This window comes from Triplophysa dalaica, chromosome 11, assembly GCF_015846415.1.
Source record: "Triplophysa dalaica isolate WHDGS20190420 chromosome 11, ASM1584641v1, whole genome shotgun sequence".
Classification (NCBI taxonomy): domain Eukaryota; kingdom Metazoa; phylum Chordata; class Actinopteri; order Cypriniformes; family Nemacheilidae; genus Triplophysa; species Triplophysa dalaica.
In genome coordinates, this window is record NC_079552.1 from 14,212,171 (window position 1) to 14,232,518 (window position 20,348).

The 20,348-nt window shown below is 41.0% G+C and overlaps 1 protein-coding gene across 4 annotated transcripts; it reads left to right on the forward strand.

Moving 5' to 3' along the window:
* Window positions 1-5,294: 5,294 nt before the first annotated feature.
* lingo2b (leucine rich repeat and Ig domain containing 2b) lies at window positions 5,295-19,589 on the forward strand. 4 transcript variants are annotated; one of them, XM_056761447.1, is made up of 3 exons: window positions 5,295-5,532; window positions 14,247-14,393; window positions 16,960-19,589. In XM_056761447.1, the coding sequence occupies exon 3, from the start codon at window positions 16,966-16,968 to the stop codon at window positions 18,787-18,789; it is 1,824 nt and encodes a 607-aa protein (XP_056617425.1). In that variant the 5' UTR covers window positions 5,295-5,532; window positions 14,247-14,393; window positions 16,960-16,965; the 3' UTR covers window positions 18,790-19,589. The 4 variants fall into 4 exon arrangements, with proteins under 4 accessions (XP_056617425.1, XP_056617423.1, XP_056617426.1 ...); XM_056761448.1 differs by lacking the exon at window positions 5,295-5,532 and adding an exon at window positions 5,561-6,196; XM_056761445.1 differs by lacking the exon at window positions 14,247-14,393 and having other exon boundaries at window positions 5,296-5,532.
* The last annotated feature ends 759 nt before the right edge of the window (window positions 19,590-20,348 follow it).

The following is a 20,348-nucleotide window of genomic DNA, read 5'->3' on the forward strand; positions in this document are numbered from 1 at the left end:
AGGCATTTGTGAAAATAAGATTATGGTTCTGTGGTTATTTATACTTTATGTGGCTACAACATGACACAATTGTCTCAAATGTGAAGGTCTTTTGTTTGACGAGATCTTTCTGTGAAGAACTGTTACTGTTTTTTTAAATAGCTATATTTAAGTTAAGCTCCAATTGGTGCATACAATATAAACGTTTTTGTAGATATAAGTTGAATTCATTGCTTCATTGACATCTTAATATGTACCATACTTTAGTCGAGCTTTGTAAACATGTTTAATATTGCAGTGCGTTTTTAAGTGGATAGTCAGATGCAATAGCGTGTGTCTTTAAATGCATTTAGGTGTCCACAGTTGTTATTTACAGATCTTTAACGCCTTGTTCTGTTGCATTTCTTTAGCTCAGCAGTTTGATCTTTAAACAATCTCTAAAGACCCAGGCTTAAAAATCATAAGGCTTAATGCATTTTAAAGGTACTTTGATCAATAAACAAGGCAGATGCTTTAACAGTTTTACAACCATTTTAATAGCCAAACAAATCTATCACAAAACCCCTCAACAAAATCAAACTTGGCAACCCCAAATCTCCATAAAACCTGTTCTGGTTTCCTGGATGCCTGGGAGCCAGATCCGCATAAAGAAATGTGTAGTATAGCTACACTTGTCAATAGTTTTTAACATCATCTTGATGTTCTTTGGATGTTTATTCAGTACTGGACAGCGACATAATGAGGCAACCCTCTGATGTGCTATTTGTGGCTCTTCATCTTATACCTCTCTAGCATCTCTAATGAGAGTCCCTTGAATCTGTCTTGGTGACCCTTACAAAACTCTAATGAGGCTCGTGCAGTTTATTCACCAATTACTGGTCCAGGGCTGATGGAGAATGTAGTGCTGAAATCTTAATTTAGACGTCTGTGTTTCATGCTATGTGAATATTTGTAATGTGTGCATTGAGATGAAAGTCAAGGCTCCGATATGAAAGGCACATACTGGGATAAAAAACTATTAACAGCCCGATCTTTGAACTGATATGATATAAAGATGGAGAATGGCCGTATTATACAACCGCTCTAAATGGGAAGGTCCTAACAGGCATTTCTTTGACAAAAAAACGTCTCTCTGGCCTCTGAATACCATGTTTACGGTTATTCTCATGGCAGGGTGCTCTTAGGCGAAGTCATGTCTTATTACTTTAAATGTTTGTTTTTGCCTCTAGCTACCGTACAGCATGAATGCTTTTTCATTGTTGCAGCAATCCTGACATCGGTCCGGGGTTTTTTCCCAAACATGTTCAGCGTTTCAGCGTTGGACAATGAGTAAACAGCATACAGGCATCGGTGAATATGCAGTACATTTAAAATTTAGATGAAGTGCTGTTTTCCTCATCCTTGTTATTATCATACTACATGTAGTGTGGGACATTTTCATCTGCCAATGAGCCAAATGTGAAATTAATGTCCATTTAGAGCGTTTTGGATGGAAGGTTGTGAGATGCTGATCTGAGAATATTGTGATTAATGACCACAAGATGGAGACTCAACCTTCACTTTGTCTCTGACAATTAGTCACAACATAAAGAGCTTAAGCCTTTGGCTCTAGCCTGAAGCAACATTTTCCAATATATTCCCACTGTTGTGATGAGTTGTTGCTTTTTCTGAATGGATGTTGCCCCATATGTATCTTAAAATGTGAGATTTCTATTTGATCTAGTGCCTGTGGTGAAATATAGGCATCATTATTATCAGCTTCAATGCTTTCACTATTTACATCTACATACAAGCATTTCATTTATAGGCCAAACTTTATGTTCCTGTCCTCCATAAATCGCAAAACGAGACCACCTGCGAGACAATTCAAGCACGGAGTTTATTTCGTCTCGTTCTGTAGATTTATATTTCTGCCGTCCCATAATTATTTCATTCTCTCAAACGTCGTGCTCAATATCCGAGCACAGCATGACCCGTTCGCCGGCTTTGTTATTAGAGCGCTGACGGATTACTTTCTATTTCTTTTTATGAGATAAAGGGAGTGAAACCGAATTGTGCAGCTATGTGAAAGCGCGCTTTGTCACACAAGTGTGTTTCGCTGGACAGGAGTCCCTCGAGGACTCTTTATGATGCGCTCTGATGGTTTCCAATGGCAACCGACTGGCCAGTCAAGAGCTGCATATGGTGTGTGTGTGAGCTGTGAAGGTGCGTTGTGTTCACACTTCAACTCTCTGACACACTGCACGATTATCACTCATTTCGCTTGCACCCCAGATGTTGATATATGCATCTCATTTCCTTCTCGTCACAGTGCGCCATCCCGGCTTTTCTCTGTTTGATTCTTTGAAACAAAGACGCCTTAAATGATCAAACATAGGAGGAAAAAAACAATCAAAGGGTCTCCTGAATAATTCTGTTGGTTGTTTTTTTGTGTGTTTGCTTTGGGAGGGTTTTTATTCATGAGCAGGCAACACATCAAATGTTTCGGCAGACTTAGTTCTTGCTGTCCAGTGCATACACTGCAAAAAATCCGGAAAAACGTTATTTTCCGGCAGCTACACTGTAAAAAAATCCTGGATTTTGGCCGCCTTAAATTTGTATATTCAGTCAAATTAGCTGTATGAGTCAATTAAACTTAATTATATTGAACTGACTTAAAAAATCAAGGTGTTAGATAGAGTTTTCAATATAATTTAAGTTTAATTAACTCATAAAGCTAATTTGATTTAACTTACAAAAAATAAATAAGCTGAAGCTGGTTACGTTTTTATTTTAGGTTTTTAGTGTGGAGCGCAAAAAAGGAATCCTTTTTTTGACAAGTAAAATTACTTGTTTTTCAACACATTTTTAACGCATTTACAAAATATGCTAAATTCGGTTAAATAAATTAATTACAGTGTTTTACAGTCACGTCTGTGATTGGTCTTTGATTATTGTTAGTGAATCATGTGTCTATGTGGGCACATGCAACATTCTGTTAGTGACTCAAAAGCTTATTAAAGGAATTGTTCAGCCAAAAATAAGAAAAAACACTGTCATCATTTACTCAGTCATGTCTTTCAAACGTGCATGATTCGCTTAGCAACACAGCTACTTACTTAATCACAGCTGTCAATAATGATTTTTTATGTATATCAAATTAAAAGACGATAAGAAGCTTAATGTTTTGTGTGAGCTATTCTTCCAAAGTGTTGTGTATAAATGTGTATAAATACACATCCCTTTGGCAGTTTTATTTGAAGTGGAGATGTCCCATCGCCAGGCGAATTTTTTTTAAACTGCTGTTGACAATGTGCCCTGTTTTGTTTATGCTCATTTAGCCTGTCATTTAAACACAGCACTGCCTGAATGTATGGGTGCGACACAACAGGGCCGAGATGAGATGGGTGTCAAAATTGGCAAAGGACTCAGTCTGCACACGTTCCTCCATATCTGTGATTTGCCAGCACAACTCCTGGAGAGGACCTCAGAAGAGCTGTCAGTGTCTAAAAGAAGTGCTGTCGTTGCATTAACAAATAGTTATCCATCTCTGCTGTATATACAAAGTGAACCGAACAAATACATGAATTCATTTACCTTTACATTTATGCATTTGGCAGATGCTTTTATCCAAAGCGCCTTACATTGCATTATACTATACATTTATACGTAGGTATGTGCAATACCCGGGGATCGAACCCACAACCCGCAATGCTCTTACCACTGAGCTACAGGAAAGCAGTTGCACAATAGACCACATGCACACAGGGCGAGGACGTACTTCTGCTAAAATCTCAGCCAGCTAATCCACTTCCTTCCTCATAGCACTGATGTCATTTTTCACCAAGCGATAACTATGCGTTTAATAAGCAAACATTCACATTGCGAACCGACAGCACGATTAAAACCTTTTTGTTGTCGAAGTATGACATCATGTTTGGATAATTTCACTCATGTCCTTGACCGTAATGAAATGTTCATCTTGAAGCGACTGAGTGAAAGCGCCATTGTTCTCTATGGACGCATTGTAACAAAGCTGGCTGAGATTTTAGTGGAAGTACGTCATCACTCCGTGTGCATAAACCCAGCGGCCACTCTTTTAAGTTAACAAAGTCTGTGTGCACAGAACATAAGGCCATCAAAAAAAACCTTCCTCTCGATTTATACATGAATGTGCCTTAAAAGAGGCCTGCCAAGCTTTACTGAAACTCACTCTGAGAGAAAGCATTGTGCGTGTGGGTTAGATGTTGCGTGAACCCACGGAGTGTTCGATCACAGCATGCTTTCATCTGTTTGATATCAGATCACCATGACAGAATCAGATGATAAGGCTCTACAATCACGGCTGCACCTTTGAAAGCACATTTGGCATTCCGCAGAGCACATGCTGCAAACATTTATGCCCCAGATAGATTCCACTAACAAGTTACTATCATATCCCACGCGTCATGGCTTCCTCTATGCAGACGGCCTATTCAATCAATTGTGTAGTTGTTTTGAGGGTCTTTAACTGATGGGGCTGTAATTCTATTACCCGCAGTCCAGAATTGCTTGTGCTGTGGGGTCCTTTGTTTAGAGAGCGGAATGAGTAGCCTGTCATCCAAGTATATGGTAATTGTCATCCTCACCATGTTGATATGAATTGGACATGACGTTTCATGTATCCTAAAGTATTGTCAAGACAATTTCCCTTCACTTTGTCCCATCAGTGGGCTTTTAAATTGAATCTCACATTACACAGATGCAGGACAGGGCGAGACGGCCTGTGTAATCTTAGAGAAGGCGACAGGTTTAAAGCATTTGGCTGGAGCTATTTTAATCTGAAGGCGAGAGCATTAAGTCAGATGCACAATATAGCTGTAGAAAGGCCCCCCTCGGGGCTTGTGTTGTACATTTAAAGAGCTCACAGGGAGGAAGAGAGAACATATGCATGCAGATTAGCGTGTTCGCCTGCGTTTTTTATTTCGGATTGTTATTAGCGACTTTTTTCAGTGATGGTGAATAGAAAGTGTAGTTAAGTACGTGTGTGTGTGTGTGTGTGTGTGTTGTGGGCCTTTCCTTGTGCCACAACCCCCTCCCCTCCACATCATTCACCCTACATTCTTCATGGGTGAATATCTCCATGACGACCCCATCCGCTGTCTCTTCCTCACACTCCATCTCTGGTCTCCCTCTTTTTTTCTCCGGCCCTCTCTCTCTCTTTATCTCTCTCTCTCTCTGCTTCTTTACTGTGCGTCATAGATATGAAAAGTGTCTAATCCCCTTGTGGAACTCACTCTAACGGACACACACGCAGAACATCCACGCTTCTCTAGGTAAGACGTCACACACCAGCACGTCACTCTTTCGGAGTGAGCGCGGCTTTACAGCGGGAAACCGAGGAGGGAGAAGCCAAGTGAGGGAGGGTGGAGATAAACGCTTATTGTTCTTGAGCAGCCCGAACTGGAGGTGTGGCATCTGCCGGGCGTTGTCGTGGAGACAGAGTGCTGGCTGTTCCCTCTTCCTCTTGGCTGATCACTCAGACACTGATTACAGGAAGGCTGATCCTTATGGCATCTGGAGCAGCAGCCACAGGTAACCAGCATACATTAAACACGGCAGCTTGCCTACAGCTACAGAGTTAGTGTTACTGTATCCGAGAGTGCCACTCTCTGAGTGTAGGGAGAAAACATTTAAATGTAAAGGAAACCGCAAAAAACCTACCTGTATGAGACGTGTGGCAGGTAGGAATCGATCAGAGGTGTGTGTGCGCGCGCGATGTGAGTCATAGAGTTGAAAGTGGTGATGTATTCTGTCAGGGGTTTCGACGAGAGCTGCACATTAACACAGCCCTCTCCTGCTGCGCTTTAGAAGAGAGGTGGGAAAAAGAAGAAGCAGGAGGACGAGCTTGCGATCGGCGTCCTAAGTAATGCGTTATTTCGTCGGCGCGCGCGGCTCGCGTAACTGTGTCAGTAGTTCACTTTGTCTGTGATGGTCAGGCGTCGATGCTGATGCGCACATCCATTAGCGGAGCTCTCGGCGGACACCACACACAGCAGTTCTCTCTCATGTGGCATTCAACATTTCCTCTCTCGCGCTGATAGACTAGAGAAGCAGCGGACAGTGATGGATGCTGTGCCTGGGTAAAGAGGAAAAAGTCTGGATTTCAGGGCTGGAGAAGCACAGGTTTAAACTGTCAGGTACCATCAAGAGGATAGACGCCTGCCTTCGGGAAACACAGAGAGGTTTGACTGAATAAGTAAGTAACTTGCGGAATAAATTAATGCGCGTTTTTTTCGTGCATTTGCTGCTCGCGTGCCGTCGCATGTGAGAAAAGCACAATTATTTGGTTTGAACCATGTTAGGGTAAAATATGAACTCGGGAGATATATGAGATATGGAATTCAATTTTCAGGTCCATAAGGGACCGACGGAGAGGAAAAACGGAAACATTGAAGAAATGGACCTGGCAAGTTGATGGAGGCTATTTTGGGTTGTATTGAGGAAAGCGCCTGTTTTAACATAGAGAGCTGGGGAGCAAAGGATAATCTCGCTTAGAAAATACATTTCGGCTTTTAACTTTCTTACCATGGTATAAAGGATTACATCTGTGAATGAGTCGCGTGTACAGTAGGTGTCACTGGATGTCTGAGTGCGTAATTTCTTTTTTTTTAAGAGTGTATATTGGTGGAAACGAGGAAGGTAGAGAAAAAGTTTGAACAAAACTAAAGCCTTCAAATATTTTATATTCAAATACAGCAGTCATTTCTGTTGCGGTAATATTATTGGCCAAACATTGTATCAGGAGTGCTTATATTGAGTATAATATAGTGAATACTATATATCATTCTGCTGTGTTTTTTTGCCCTCCAGAGTATTTGAGGAGTTCAGTAGATGAGGAGTTGGGATTTTATCAGATTTTGTTGGAAACAAAGAGAAGGTTAATGGTGGAATGTAAGAGTGATTACAGAACACTTTTCAGGGAGAAGAGCAGAAATGCTGTTGCTCCAATACACTCACATACTGTCTTCCACGGTGTGTTGCTTGGTTACAGGCAAAACGTAAAGGTGCGGTCACCCTATAGACCTTTCTTCTCATTCACTTTTATTGGTACATGTGAACACAGGAAAACAGAAATACATGCAATACGTTTTTTCCTCCAAATTTGAAGCTAAGTGAACTCGGGGCTCCGAAATAATTCAAGAGGCATAAATCTATTCTAAATTTACTTTAATGTCATTTATACTGGCAGTTAAAATATGAAAACAACTAACAACATAAATGTGTGAGTCGCGACCCTGCCTGTTAAAACTCTGCTTAACTCATTTTTTGTGATTTACTGTTTTCAACATTATCCTACATAATTGAAAGAACATTTTGTGAAAATATAACGTTGGTAACTTTAACATTGGCTATGATGAAGATTGATATCATCGTAAAATTCTTTGAGTCACACGGTGATAATCCAGATTTCTCATAAGAGACTTTAGCCTGGATTTCACAGATCATATCTTCTCTAGATGTAAATACTGGTCTAAAAGTGTATCTATGGTTTCTTTTATTTATTTTACTATATGCATGTAGTCAAATGTGAAGAAGGTGTAATTTGAGTCAGTTATACATGTTCTATTAATTGTGTTTTGTTCAAACATTTGTGAACTCTCTTTAAAATAAAGGTACCATTCAGTCAAATGTTCTTTAAAGGTTATCTTGCTAACCTTTTATAATCTAATGAACGTTTTTGCCACAGAAACCGTTTGTGAAACAGAAAGGTTCTTCAGATGTTAAAAGTTCTGTAAAAATATTTTTTTGGGTTAACCTTAAAAAAATAAGGATCCTGGTTGCCTTCAAATTTTAAGTTCATTCGACTTATCTTAACTATTTCATGCCACCTTGTTATGTTAACTAATATTTTTAGGTTGCATCTATTAAAAATGTTAAGGCAGCCAGGTTACTTGTTTTTAAAGTTGAACCAACACTTCTATTTTACAGTGAAATGACTGAAAGGAAGTTTTCCTGAACCAGCGTTAGACCAGCTTTTTTTACATCTTCCAACATTCCACTTACAACTATGGAACATAAGCATGGCTGTGTTTCAGGGTCTAAATGCCACAGAAAACATTTTGATATTGCTTTATTGTAATATGGTTTCTCTACATGTTGAACATATTGTGAACAAACACCCTAACACCTACTGCTTATAATAATTTATGTTGAAACTAATTAAATCATAACAGCCCATCAACATCATGCGTATTACCCCTCAGAGGAATTGTATGTCATTAAATTCTAAAAAAAAGTGTAATGTTTTGTTCTTAATGAAGCCCAAGGGCAATAGATTCTTTAACGTAATATTATTTAAAATTGCCATGTAATACCCGAAATTGTTTAACCATTTATGCTTCATTCTTCCTTGTATGCCACACTACACCAACAGGTCTGGATTGTATTGTTTACTTTCTTTTTATTTGCTGACATCTTGTAGCAACTGGACTCTAAAAGAAGAGATTTCTCTTTTTTCTATTGCAAATCAAAATGGTTTACCTAGATTCATTCCTCCAGACTACTTACAAAGAACTTCAGCAATGCTACGAGAATTGAAGGCTACATTTTATAGGATTTCTTAGTGATTTAAATACGTTTGTTTCAAGGTAAATGTAAACCCCTAAGACATAACCTTCCGATATGGTTGAAGTGTTTTCCGTGGCGTGCGGAAATACATTTACATAAATACATTTCTCTTTTGTGCCAGAATGACTTATTAGAATGTGCATACATTCTATCGTTGCAATTACTTTTCGGCAGGATGCAAAAGATACAAATCAAGAAGGAATAAAGCCAGAGCCACAATTTATAAAAAGGCAGCGAAACATGGTGTCACTGAGAATATACTGATGTCTGTAGAGAGAGGGGAGGACTGGACGTCTAGAAAGAGTGAGTTCTGTATGTTTAGGAGGTTATATGACTATAAAAATGTAATATTTTATATTTTATATTTTTATATATAATATATTGTTATATTCTCTGTAGTACAGGGCAGCTCGGTCTTAGCTAACCATGACACACTTACTATGATATTGAGTTGAAGTAATTGAGAACTAGTGGCAAGTGATGTAAAACCTTTCCCCCCAGGGATTTGTAAAGCGTGAGTCCATGCTTCAGAGGACAGGCTAATAAGTCTGACTGTTAAGCTGTTGTTTTGATTAAAGAACTTTGAGAGATGTCAACACGGTTACAAATTAGATACAGTAGTGTTAAACAATCTACAAAAAATGAATGGACATATGGGGGGAGGGGTAGAGCGGAGGGGTTTGGGGATGAAGACTGACTTTTAGTGCTTTGCTTATAAGGAAAAATGTTTATTGACACTCATGTTGTGTATAGTTTACCTGTGTATGTTGGTACACAAAAGGAGTTTTTATACAGAATGACCAAGCTGCTCTTTTCCATACAAATGTTTCATTGAATAACAAATAAAGACATTTTTTCCTTCATATATACAGCCTCTAGTTTTTGGGGTTGTGTGTAGTGCGGTTTGTTACTCTTTTGTAATGTAAAATCCATACGACTTTTCTTATTCGAACACAAAGATGTTAGTCACCATTAATTGTTATTGCAAAGAAAAACTTATTTGCAATAAAAGTGGATAGTGGCGAAACATTTAGGATCTCATCTCCAATAAGTTTTAGCCTTATGGAAAAAATAACAAAAGTTTTATAGTATTTACTATGACTTTTAAGACGTAAGAACTCCAAGAACTCATTCGCTGTAAACATTTTCATCCCTTGGGTATCCCTAGAAAAGGCCGTGACAGACCCTGGTCCCTCTCTGCTTTCATTGTATGGAAGAGAGCAGCTTAAGCATTCTACTAAACAATAAAGAATTTGGTGATCCACAGAGATGAAATGACAACAAACCTTTCATTGTTGTCTAAACTGTCCCTCAATCTTGAAGGTTTATTTTAGGTTGGGCTAATTTGAAGTATTACAGATCTTTTGTACAAGGCCCAGTGTGACCTACAAATGTCACCAGTTAATCTCACAGGAGATACTCTCACTATATATTTCTTATGATGATAGTTTTATGAGAAGTTTCACAAACTGTCCAGAAAAGCTCAAGTACACTTGAAGTCCCTTAATATTTACAACTAGACAGATTCATTATCCTATCAGACGTGTGACAAACCAAAAAACCGGCTCCGAGTGTTCGTATTTTTAATAAGACTTCCTTTCAAAGTGCAGATTGCTCTATTTCAACGAAAGGGACCAGGAGCTTTGTGAACATCCTCCAGTGAGATAGGCAGACTTTTCCTAAATGCATTCCCTCCGTTAATGCTGTGAGTGATCTCTGAATAACTAGTTTCCAAACTTTTTACGTTCCAGTATTTCTATAGGGAGGATCTTTATTCATATTCAGTTGCTGCAGATTACATCCCATTTGTGACTGAATGAGCTATGGTTCAACTTCACATCTGGATGCAGTTCACACCCACCGAACGTGGAGGTAGACCACTGTAACTCTTAATATAATTGTTTCTCCAAACTGCCGTCACTTTACGCAACTTTGCATGGGAGAATGGGGTCATATACTTATTTCTCCTGCTCAATTGCTAGCTTGTTTGGGGACAAACAGTTCTCAAAAAGATGAAGCCCGATAACTTAGTAATCTGCATTATGTGCATGAATTTGAATATTTCAAGTAACTAAATATGCATGTAAATGGATGCGTGGCAGTGCCAGTCAAGTCTGTATGCGAGAGTCTGTGAGTGTTTGGCTGAAGAAGCTGTTCAGGAAGTTAGCGGTGGCCACTGCCAAAGTAATTTCACTTAGTGGTCCGAGTCTAATTACTTTAGATTAAATTGGATGGCTTATGCCTGGACTTTAAGTACATTAAGATTCCTTTTAATAATTAATTGGTAAACGCAACTATATTTGGAAAGGATGCATTATGTGAAACTTACTAGTTATTAAGGGTTCAATTCACTTTTTGATTCACTTTGATGGAGAACTTCACGGCGTTGATCAACGCATTGGCAGTATAATTATTCAACCAAGTGCCAAGATTTTGTGCCAAAGCAAGTGCAGACCCATTATGGAAATGCACTTCATAGAATCAAAACTAGGCGGCTGTAAAGAGGATTGCTGCTTAGAACAGCCAACATCCTCTTGATCTAATTCCCTGGACATGCCAAGTAATTCTCTGTCCTACCAAGAGAAGAGCAATATAGATGTGAGGACCAAATAAAACATTTATGGTTAATGTGATTCAAAGATCAAGATCAACCTATGGCATCTGCATATGTTTAGGCAAGCATTACTATTACAATTTCTCATTAATTTGAACAAACCTTTTTGTCTACTGCAAATAGGAAACAAGGAATGTAAATCTTATTTTCTCTCTTTCTCTGATGTATTTCTTCATCAAGCATCATTACTTTGTCCATCACCTTTGTTAACATGTATAAAAGAAAGCATACATACAAGAAAAAGAAAAGAAAGAAAAGAATACACATCCTTTTTTAAAGTTTCATGCACGGCTATTATGGATGAGGTCCTGTGTGGGTGTGCTTGTTGCATTAAGGGTTAGTGCAATGTTGGATTTTGTCTGCCGGGTTAATTAGCATTGCAGAAGCAAAGTCTGAAGGCAGTCGGCTCATCAAACCTTGCCTTCTCTCCGTCTCTTTCTTTCCGTACACACAGTCTGCATGAATAGGAGACTTCGTGAAGAAAACTGAAATGATACTCAACTACACAGGAGCACAGTGATATACATACACACAGACAAAAGCATTGGTTGGAAAAACCTGTTGGCCAAATAAACGTGACTACACATACATTAATGGTATTATCCTAACGCGCAGGTGGAAGATGAATCAGTGCCTGATTTCTTTGTCTCATTGGTTTGTTCATATTCAGGGCAACATGTTCCTCTTTTTGATTTGCCGCTTATATTCTTCTCATTATTCCATCTTATATTCTTGTATCCTCGGTTTCTTTTCTCCATTGTGTCTTCAATTATTTTCTCTGCCCTTACATCACATCTATGTGCCCTTTGCGTTTTGAGTTTCTTTCTTTCAAGACGTGGTTTGTGTCATTGTTTCTCACAGAATGTCAATGCCGTGCACCCCGGAAAGATTTTCCCGCACCAAGATAGCAATTGCTATGCAACCGTATGGGTAGCTCATGTAACACTTCACCGAATTCTGCAATGTCTAGAACTAGTTTTTACTGCATTATTAAAACGTGTTCAGTATATTATGCATTAAATTGTATGAGCTTATGTTAGTATTGGGACTCAATGAAGTGCACTATACATGGTGTGTAAAAAAAAAACATTTTCATTACCCGACTATATAAACGACATTTTTACAATCCAGGATTGACATCTTAAACAACCATATTTCTAAGCTCATAATGACTACTTGAGCTTTATGCCTGTTAATGTTCCTAATTTGTGATTCGTACTCTCTAAAGAATCCCTGTTTTAACTCGTGTCATTTGAAAACTGTGTGCTGACATCCTTGACAAACACATCCCGAATTAAGGCATTAACAGCTGAGCCCAGACACCCTACTGATGTTCAGTAAACATAAACACATTGCATCAGCCCTTACACACGCCTTACCAGAGACGGAGAGATGCACTCAAGCACCCGCACATCAACATACTAATTTATTCTGAAAGAAAGCTGAAAGGAACATGCTGGAATCATTCTTAATATTACAGAAAATATTCGATCAACTTTCTTGAGAGGAAAACATTCATCTAGGAATGAATAAATAACATGATTTGCTCTGTCTGTGGTTTTGAAGCACGTGAGTCGCTAAAGGAATTATGCAAATCAGGCAACGGCACAAAGACCCTCCAAACACTTACTGGCGAACGCAATTCACGCAGTTCTCTAACTTGCAGCCTGGCTTCGTTTGGGTGTGAAATGTGGAGGATGTGCTGTATATTCATACTACTATGATTTTTCTTACTTTACAGTATCGCTCTCCCACTGCGATCAAGACGGCGTATTGCTTATTAAAATAAAGAAAGTGCGCTTACTTTAGCATCTTATATAAAGCTCTGCTTTATTATTTGATCATCGTTTGATGGAAAAACGGCTGCCATGGTCACTAGAAAAATGTTACCACCCTCTTTGATGTTGGCTCTCAACATTAATTGCACCAGCACAGGGATCTGTGAGCAAGATGCAATATGAAACAAGGTGTAGTTGCGCTGAAAAGATCAGACGCCAGTTTTGCGGCAAATCGCTGTATCGTCGAATTCCTTGTTTAAATGTGCCAACCCGCCGACTCCAGCAGAACCATTTGAGTTTTATTAAAGTATTCAGTAGATTTTCACCTGAGCTCTAGGGATATGAAACATTCAGAGATAAGAGCTTGATTGACGGCTGGTTGCCATGGGTGCAGAGCTACACAGCGTTTCAGTCTTGTGCAATGCGAGAGACGTGCAAAGAAGTGAATGTGTAATAACACAGAGATCAATAGCGGGAGTCAATAGCGCTCCACTGGGCTGGATCAGAGCATCATAGAGATACTACAGCACGCCGACTGAAAACGACACACGGGGAACACACAGCCTGTGGCACCTACATTTAGACACCTCTGTATGAAATGATCACCCAATGTAGATCAAGCTCGCGCTGTAGACCTGAATAAAACATGAGATCAGAGACCCCGAAGGATCAAGGTCAGCGAACGCGCAGCCTACATGCACGAGCTCGCATTTCCCTGGACTTAACGCTGATATATGCATATATATGTGTGTACGCTACGTTCAGATTCTCATTCAGACTCACCAACATGCACCGACTTTTGCTTTTGCCCCTGGTGTCAGATAGATCCGACACACACACCTCTACCCGGTGGGAGATGGGACGGTGCTCTCTCAGTGGCTGTGGTGGTTTCACTCAATGAAAAATGGATGAGACTAAAATTAGATAAACTAAAATTAGAGCAAGTTAATCTACAGAATGTCCTCAAAGTAAGAAAAACCGCAGGCTTCACACTCCCCGTCTGTGGAGGCGAGACACTGATGTAGATCAATGGAGAGACGCGGGCACATATTTTCCCAAAGCTCACCTGCAGTGCACGAGGAAAGATGTGATGTTTATTTCGATACGCTAGAATGTTACACCGCAGCCTTTTTGGATAGTCACATGCACACAGCTCACTGTTATGAAGTGTGCGGATTTGTGACTGTTAAAGGAATGATTCGTTCAAAAATGAAGAATATGTTATTATTTACTCAGTCTCATGTTTTCCCAAACTCATACGGCTTTCTTTCCTCTCCAAAACGCAGGAGGAGATATTCGGCAAAGTACAATGAAAGTACATGGGGACTAGAGGCAGTTGGTCACCATTCACTTCCATTGCCTAGAAACGAGCGCTTTGGACATTCTGTGAAACACAAGGAACCAAAGTCATACAGCTTTGGATTGAGATAAAAGTGAGTAACTGATGACAGAGTTTCTATTTATGGGTGAACTATTCCTTTAAAAGCGTCTGTTCGGCAGAGAGATTCAGGAACTGAGATAACACCGGTTTCTTAAAAGAACGAAAGCGTGCATTTGTCCAAGCCCAAAACTGTTCCCCGCTTCGTGACAACGTATCCTCTGACATGATAGCTTATCTCAGTCCTCGAAAAGAGGACTTTGTAATGATTAATTGATTTAGCTTTAAAAAGGCCTCTCTAATCCAGGCACCTTTAGCAGGAATCACATCAACGCTCGTACTCTCCCCTGCTGTTGATACTGTCATTGGATCAGCTGGGACGAATTGAATTATTAACTCATTAAAACTTAATAAACTTCTCCCGGCAGTGAGCTGCGCCCCATAAGGAACAACAGGCTTAGCGTTGCCCCCTGACGTTCCACCCAGACGCGTCCTCTGTCTTCATTCTCAAACTCACGCTGGCAGGCAGACGTTTCACTTGTCGTGTCGCGACGCACCTGATGGAGTTGTGAATGAAACTGGATTGCGCCGAGGATGAGAAATGCTTCTCATGTGCTCGATAGGACATTCACAAAATAAGCGGTCAAAATACAGCGGCGAGTGTTGCGGCATATTGATATTGATTTTAAGAGGAAAGCCGAATATTGATTTTACTAATCACCCGAATGAGGCAGACTGTGCTTCTCGCACAGAATTCGAGTCATTTGGACCAGTGGAATCTGAAATAGATTTTTAGAGAATTTACACCTCCAACCTTTGCTTGCCGAATTAATGAATTGGAAGAAGTTCGATTTTTTTTGCTCAGTACACAATGGTAACAGAATCTTCCTGTTCTAACAGAGATTACATGAATGTAAAGTATGTGTACAAATGTGACGAGATGGAAAATAGTAACACAAAATAAAATAAAATATGCATCTGGCACACATAGGGTTATATGTATATTGTGTGTATTCACTAAATACAGTATGTGGTAATCTATATATTGTTGTTTTCCATTTTTCATAAGCGTACACATGGAGTACACTGTACAAAGGAAGATATAATGAACATCTGTGTTATATTGACAAGCTGAAAGCTATCACGTCCAGAAAAAAAATACAAATTTTATTCAGAGCATGCAGGTCAATCTTAGCTATATTGGTTTTGTAAGTCTTCCAAGTCCTACCAGCCTACTAAAAACTGTGTGTGGGCCATTTTTAAACCCACAATTATAACCAGTGGGTATGTCGTTTTATGCCCTTTTAGAGTAATGGCGACAGTAGAATCCATTATTATTTTATAATTGACTATTTCTTACAAATAACGTCCGCGTAACTTTTCCCAAATGATGCCCTGTTATAATGATACTTTCAAAGCAAAAACTACTCTCATCTCTTCTTCATTATTAAAGGATGCGTAACACATCATTTTCTAGCATTCAACAGTGTGCATTACGTCTGAGGGAGCATTAAACTTAGGAAATTAGCCTAAAAGGGAAAAGCACATGGAATAAGAGCTTGTGAAAGGGACAGATAGTTAGGGATGCTTTAAGGTTTCATTATCTAAAGGAGACTTGGCTGGCACCTAGGGAAAATCGGAACATGTTGGGCTTTTACGATGGACGCATCAATTTTTAATGCCAAGACCAAATGACTGTAATTTAGATGCCGCTTTAAACGACGCAATCTCATGCAAGATGGATACACAGAAAATGCAAAAATTTCCCCTGTTGGTGATCTTCATGTGAGATGGTTTAATCACCTAGTCTATAATAATGGTTGTATTTCAACTCATTTTATAGAATGCTAGAGGACGTTAATTGATGGATTCAAGAAGTGAAAGCAGGACTTGTGCCAAGGGAGCATGGGGTTTAAATGGTTATGGCATGTTTGGAGATGTCTTTCTGAAAGCAGCCTTTGTATGTGTGTGCGCACGAGGAGAGAGAAAGAGACAATCGATGTACCACAGGGTTCCTATCAGCTAGAATCAGGAAGGGGTTTTGTTTTAGGAAATTTGTATGGAAGAAAGAGGTCGTGTGCATGTGTGTGCATTATAATAATATAGATTATAGATGTGGATGTTTATTAGGGATGAACATGGGTACTTGAGAACTGAGACATAGTAATGGTATTTTTTAATCCCGGGATCAAACGCTTGATATTGGCGTTGCTAGCGCCATGCTCTAACAGCTGAGCTACAGGAAAGCCAGTACCAGAAGCATCTGACCAATGTACTCTTTAAAACATAATTTTTCCTGTGAAATAGCTAATCAGAGCTTTTATCCCTCATCTAAAATTATTAATTTATACGCCAAGTACACACAATTACCATAAAGCCCCTCTCCAATGTTTGCCTTATCTGGAGTGTTAAAATATGAGTCGTGCATGCATTATTAGCAAAAAGCTATGCACATTTCTGCAGAATTGAAACCCATTTCTATACATCCCCATCTAGTTGTTTATCTAAAATCTTTTTGCAGAACATGTCTACAAATTTCCGTTAGGCATACTAACCATGCAACAATTTCTTTCTCAAATCACGTGTCTCTTTCTTTGTCTCTTCTTATTCCCTCTCTGCAGGTGGCCATGCTGTTCTCTCCGTTCGCTTGTGCTGTGGGGTTCTCCCTCCTGTCACTCCTCCTGTTTCAGAGCCCCGCCCACGCCTGTCCTGCCCGCTGCGAGTGTTCTGTGCCCACCCGTTCCGTCTCATGCCATCGCAGAAAGCTGGTGCAGGTCCCTGAGGGCATCCCTATAGAGACAAGGGCGTTGGACCTCAGTAAAAACCGTCTACGGATTGTGACGCCCCAAAACTTCTCCTCGCTGCTTCTGCTGGAGGAGCTGGATCTCAGCAACAACCTATTGGCGTCCGTGGAGCCTAACAGCTTCCGCGCCCAGCCGCGGCTACGGGTGCTCCGACTGCGCAGCAACCAGCTGACCCTGCTGCCTCGAGGAGCGTTGGCCGGCCTCAGTGAGCTCACCCTGCTGGATGTCAGTCAGAACCGCCTTGTTATTCTGCTGGACTACGGCTTCGAGGAGCAGCGGAGGCTGCGTGTGCTGGAGCTAAGTGATAATGAGCTGGTGTTTATTGCCCCACGGGCGTTCAGCGGCCTGCCATCCCTGCGCTCTCTGACGCTGCAGCGCTGCAACTTGAGCACGGTGCCTACACACGCTCTCGCGCATCTACATGGCCTGACCAGCCTGCGTTTGCGTGACCTTGGCATCGCCGAGCTTCAGGCGCACGCTTTCAAGGGTCTTCCACGACTCAAACATCTGGAGGTGGACCGCTGGCCTCTGTTAGAAGGGTTTCCCACATCAGCTTTGCAGGGGCTGAACCTCAGCACGCTGTATATTACACACACCAACCTGACGTCGGTGCCGGTCGTGACGCACTTGTTTTATCTGACGCACCTCAACCTGTCGTACAGTCGTATACGGGTCCTGCCAGCCGGATGGTTGCGGGGAATGGACAGGCTGGAGGTTGTACGAGTGCGACAGGCCAACCTGCTCAGCGTGGAGCCTCAGGCCTTCCAAGGAGCCTCCTCGCTACGACTTGTCGACCTTTCATACAACCGCCTCTCCACGCTCGAAAGGGCCGTTTTTCCTGCTTCCGAGTTGCTGCAGAGTCTCCTGATTGGTCAGAATCCGTTAGTGTGCGACTGTCGCCTGCGTTGGCTGCTAGAGAGGAATCCACCTTTGCTCTTCGGGGAGGTTCAACCCGAATGTAGTTCGCCCGCCCCCCTGGCTGGGAAACTCCTAAGGGACCTGGCGGAAAATCTTATCTCTCGATATGTTATCTGCACCAAGCCCAGGGTCGTCTCCATGGCAACATATCCGGCACAGGCGGAAGAAGGACAGAGAGCTTGGCTGTACTGCAGTGCGGAGGGCGCACCACCTCCCTCGGTCTCATGGCTTACACCGCACAGACGACACATTACCACAAAGAGTACTGGCAGAGTCGTCGTCCACGGCAACGGCTCACTCGAGTTTCGCATGGCAGAGCCACAGGATAGCGGCATGTATGTGTGCGTGGCATCCAACCCGGCCGGAAACACTACTCTGTCTGTAACTCTCGCAGTGAAAACTTCTGACATCAGAGACAGAGCGCTTTATGCCAACCGCAGCTTCCTTTTTGACCCCGACTACAACAGTTCTCTGGTTAACAGCACTGCAGAGTTCACCATCAGGGTGGTGTTGGACTTCACCACCATCCTGGTCTCCACGGCAATGGGCTGCCTCAGCTTCCTGGGTGTCGTTTTGTTCTGTTTCCTGTTGTTGTTCGCGTGGAGCCGGGGCAAAGGGAAGCACAGAGGAAGCGTGGATATTCAGTACGTTCCACGGAAGCGGAAAGGAGCAAATTCTGAACTTACAGAAACGAGCGGGCCCAGACGAGTCAACATGAAGATGATCTAAACTGTTTACATGACCGAGGACTTCGCTGGATTGCATGGTCACGTGTGTGTTTGTTGAACTTGTGAATCTTCGGATGTCTGTGCTGCAAAAGAAGGATGTATTACCATGACAGTATACACATGGAATTCCAATGATAACACTTATCCACATAAAAAAGAAAGATGAAGAACAAACCAAACCATGTTATACGCGTCTTCTGCGATGCTTTGTCCGTGGAAAGCATTATTTGGACAGTGCAGACGTGTGTATGTTCAAGTTGTTGTATATATTTCATATTTGTGGGAAAGAATGGTATATTTATACACATATATACATATATCTCTATTTACAGATACATTACAGTTAACTTTCAAAACGCTGCAAAAACTCAAGTTGTCTTCCCCAATAAGCAAAGTATCTACTGGAAAAGCCTCGGCAGTGCTGTGTTGTGAAGTGTTTGGTTTTGCTCGGAATTGCTGTTCTCTTGGGATGTCCTATTGTTAGCAGAACCTCTGGGGGGAACTGGGGACATTCTGCCATTTTGTTGTAAAGATGTTAAAATGCAAGAAGCTCTTTGACATGGTGGTTTCCACGGGCTGTGTTTGTGACTCAGTGGAAGTCTGTGGAACTGTGTGAAAATGTTCTTTTCTGTTTCTTTTTTATGTTCTGTCAAATGCTGCTCAAATGTTTTTACATACTAAATATCTGTTTATATTTTCCAAAGAAAATAAATATAAATCATACAGCTTGAAAAGTGTTACTGTCATCTCAAATCACATTCGCGCCCGTCTAAAACGGTCCCTGTTGCACAAAATGTGTGCCAACACCTTAAACTGTTCTGCTCCCTTGACTCAATATTAAAGCCGGAGTGCTTCTTAAACACTTCTCCCATCTAGCTTTGGTTTGAATAAACAGATTATCTCATCCTAACTTGCTTCATTCCAACTGTTTGCACAAATGAGCTTAAACACACTTCACTTAAAGCTGTCCTCCTTGTTGTTGGAATCCAAGAAAGTATTGTATCACGGAAAAGTGACGCGCTTCAGACTAACCATAAAAAAACCACATGCTTCCGCTTTAACTCAATTTTAAAGAGGAAAGATGGATAGCCTGAAAATGTGTTGGATATCACCACTATATGAGAATCCGATCACGCCTACTCAAACAGATTATTCTTTTAAAGTCTTCCTCTGTTTAAAGTGCTTTAGATTGATTGCTTTAAACAAAAGTGCAAGGACAGAGTGTTTCATCAGGAGAACGTCCCTTAAGAAATGGCTGGCTGAACTGTTGTCCTCTATCTGCTCTACTGACAAGTACCTCGAAGGTACGCTGGTCCTTATTAGGTGAGCTTGTGTTACACAATCGGCAGCATCTAAATATACCTTTCTGCCCGCAACGTTTATGACTCACAAATTTAAACAGAAGTAGTTAAACGAGTGTGCCAGTGTTTGCGTCACTGTCAATATGGTGTTTTTTGCCGAGTGTCTGACCTTGCTGTGGTCTGTCAGCAATAGTTGGGGTAAAAATAGGAGATGAGGGCACTTTTCTATGTGAATGAGTCTCCCTCAGAGAAACATTAC

What these genes read in the sequence shown, in the direction of transcription:
- lingo2b (XM_056761447.1), top strand. Translation starts at nt 16,966, where the DNA reads ATGCTGTTCTCTCCGTTCGCTTGTGCTGTGGGGTTCTCCCTCCTGTCA.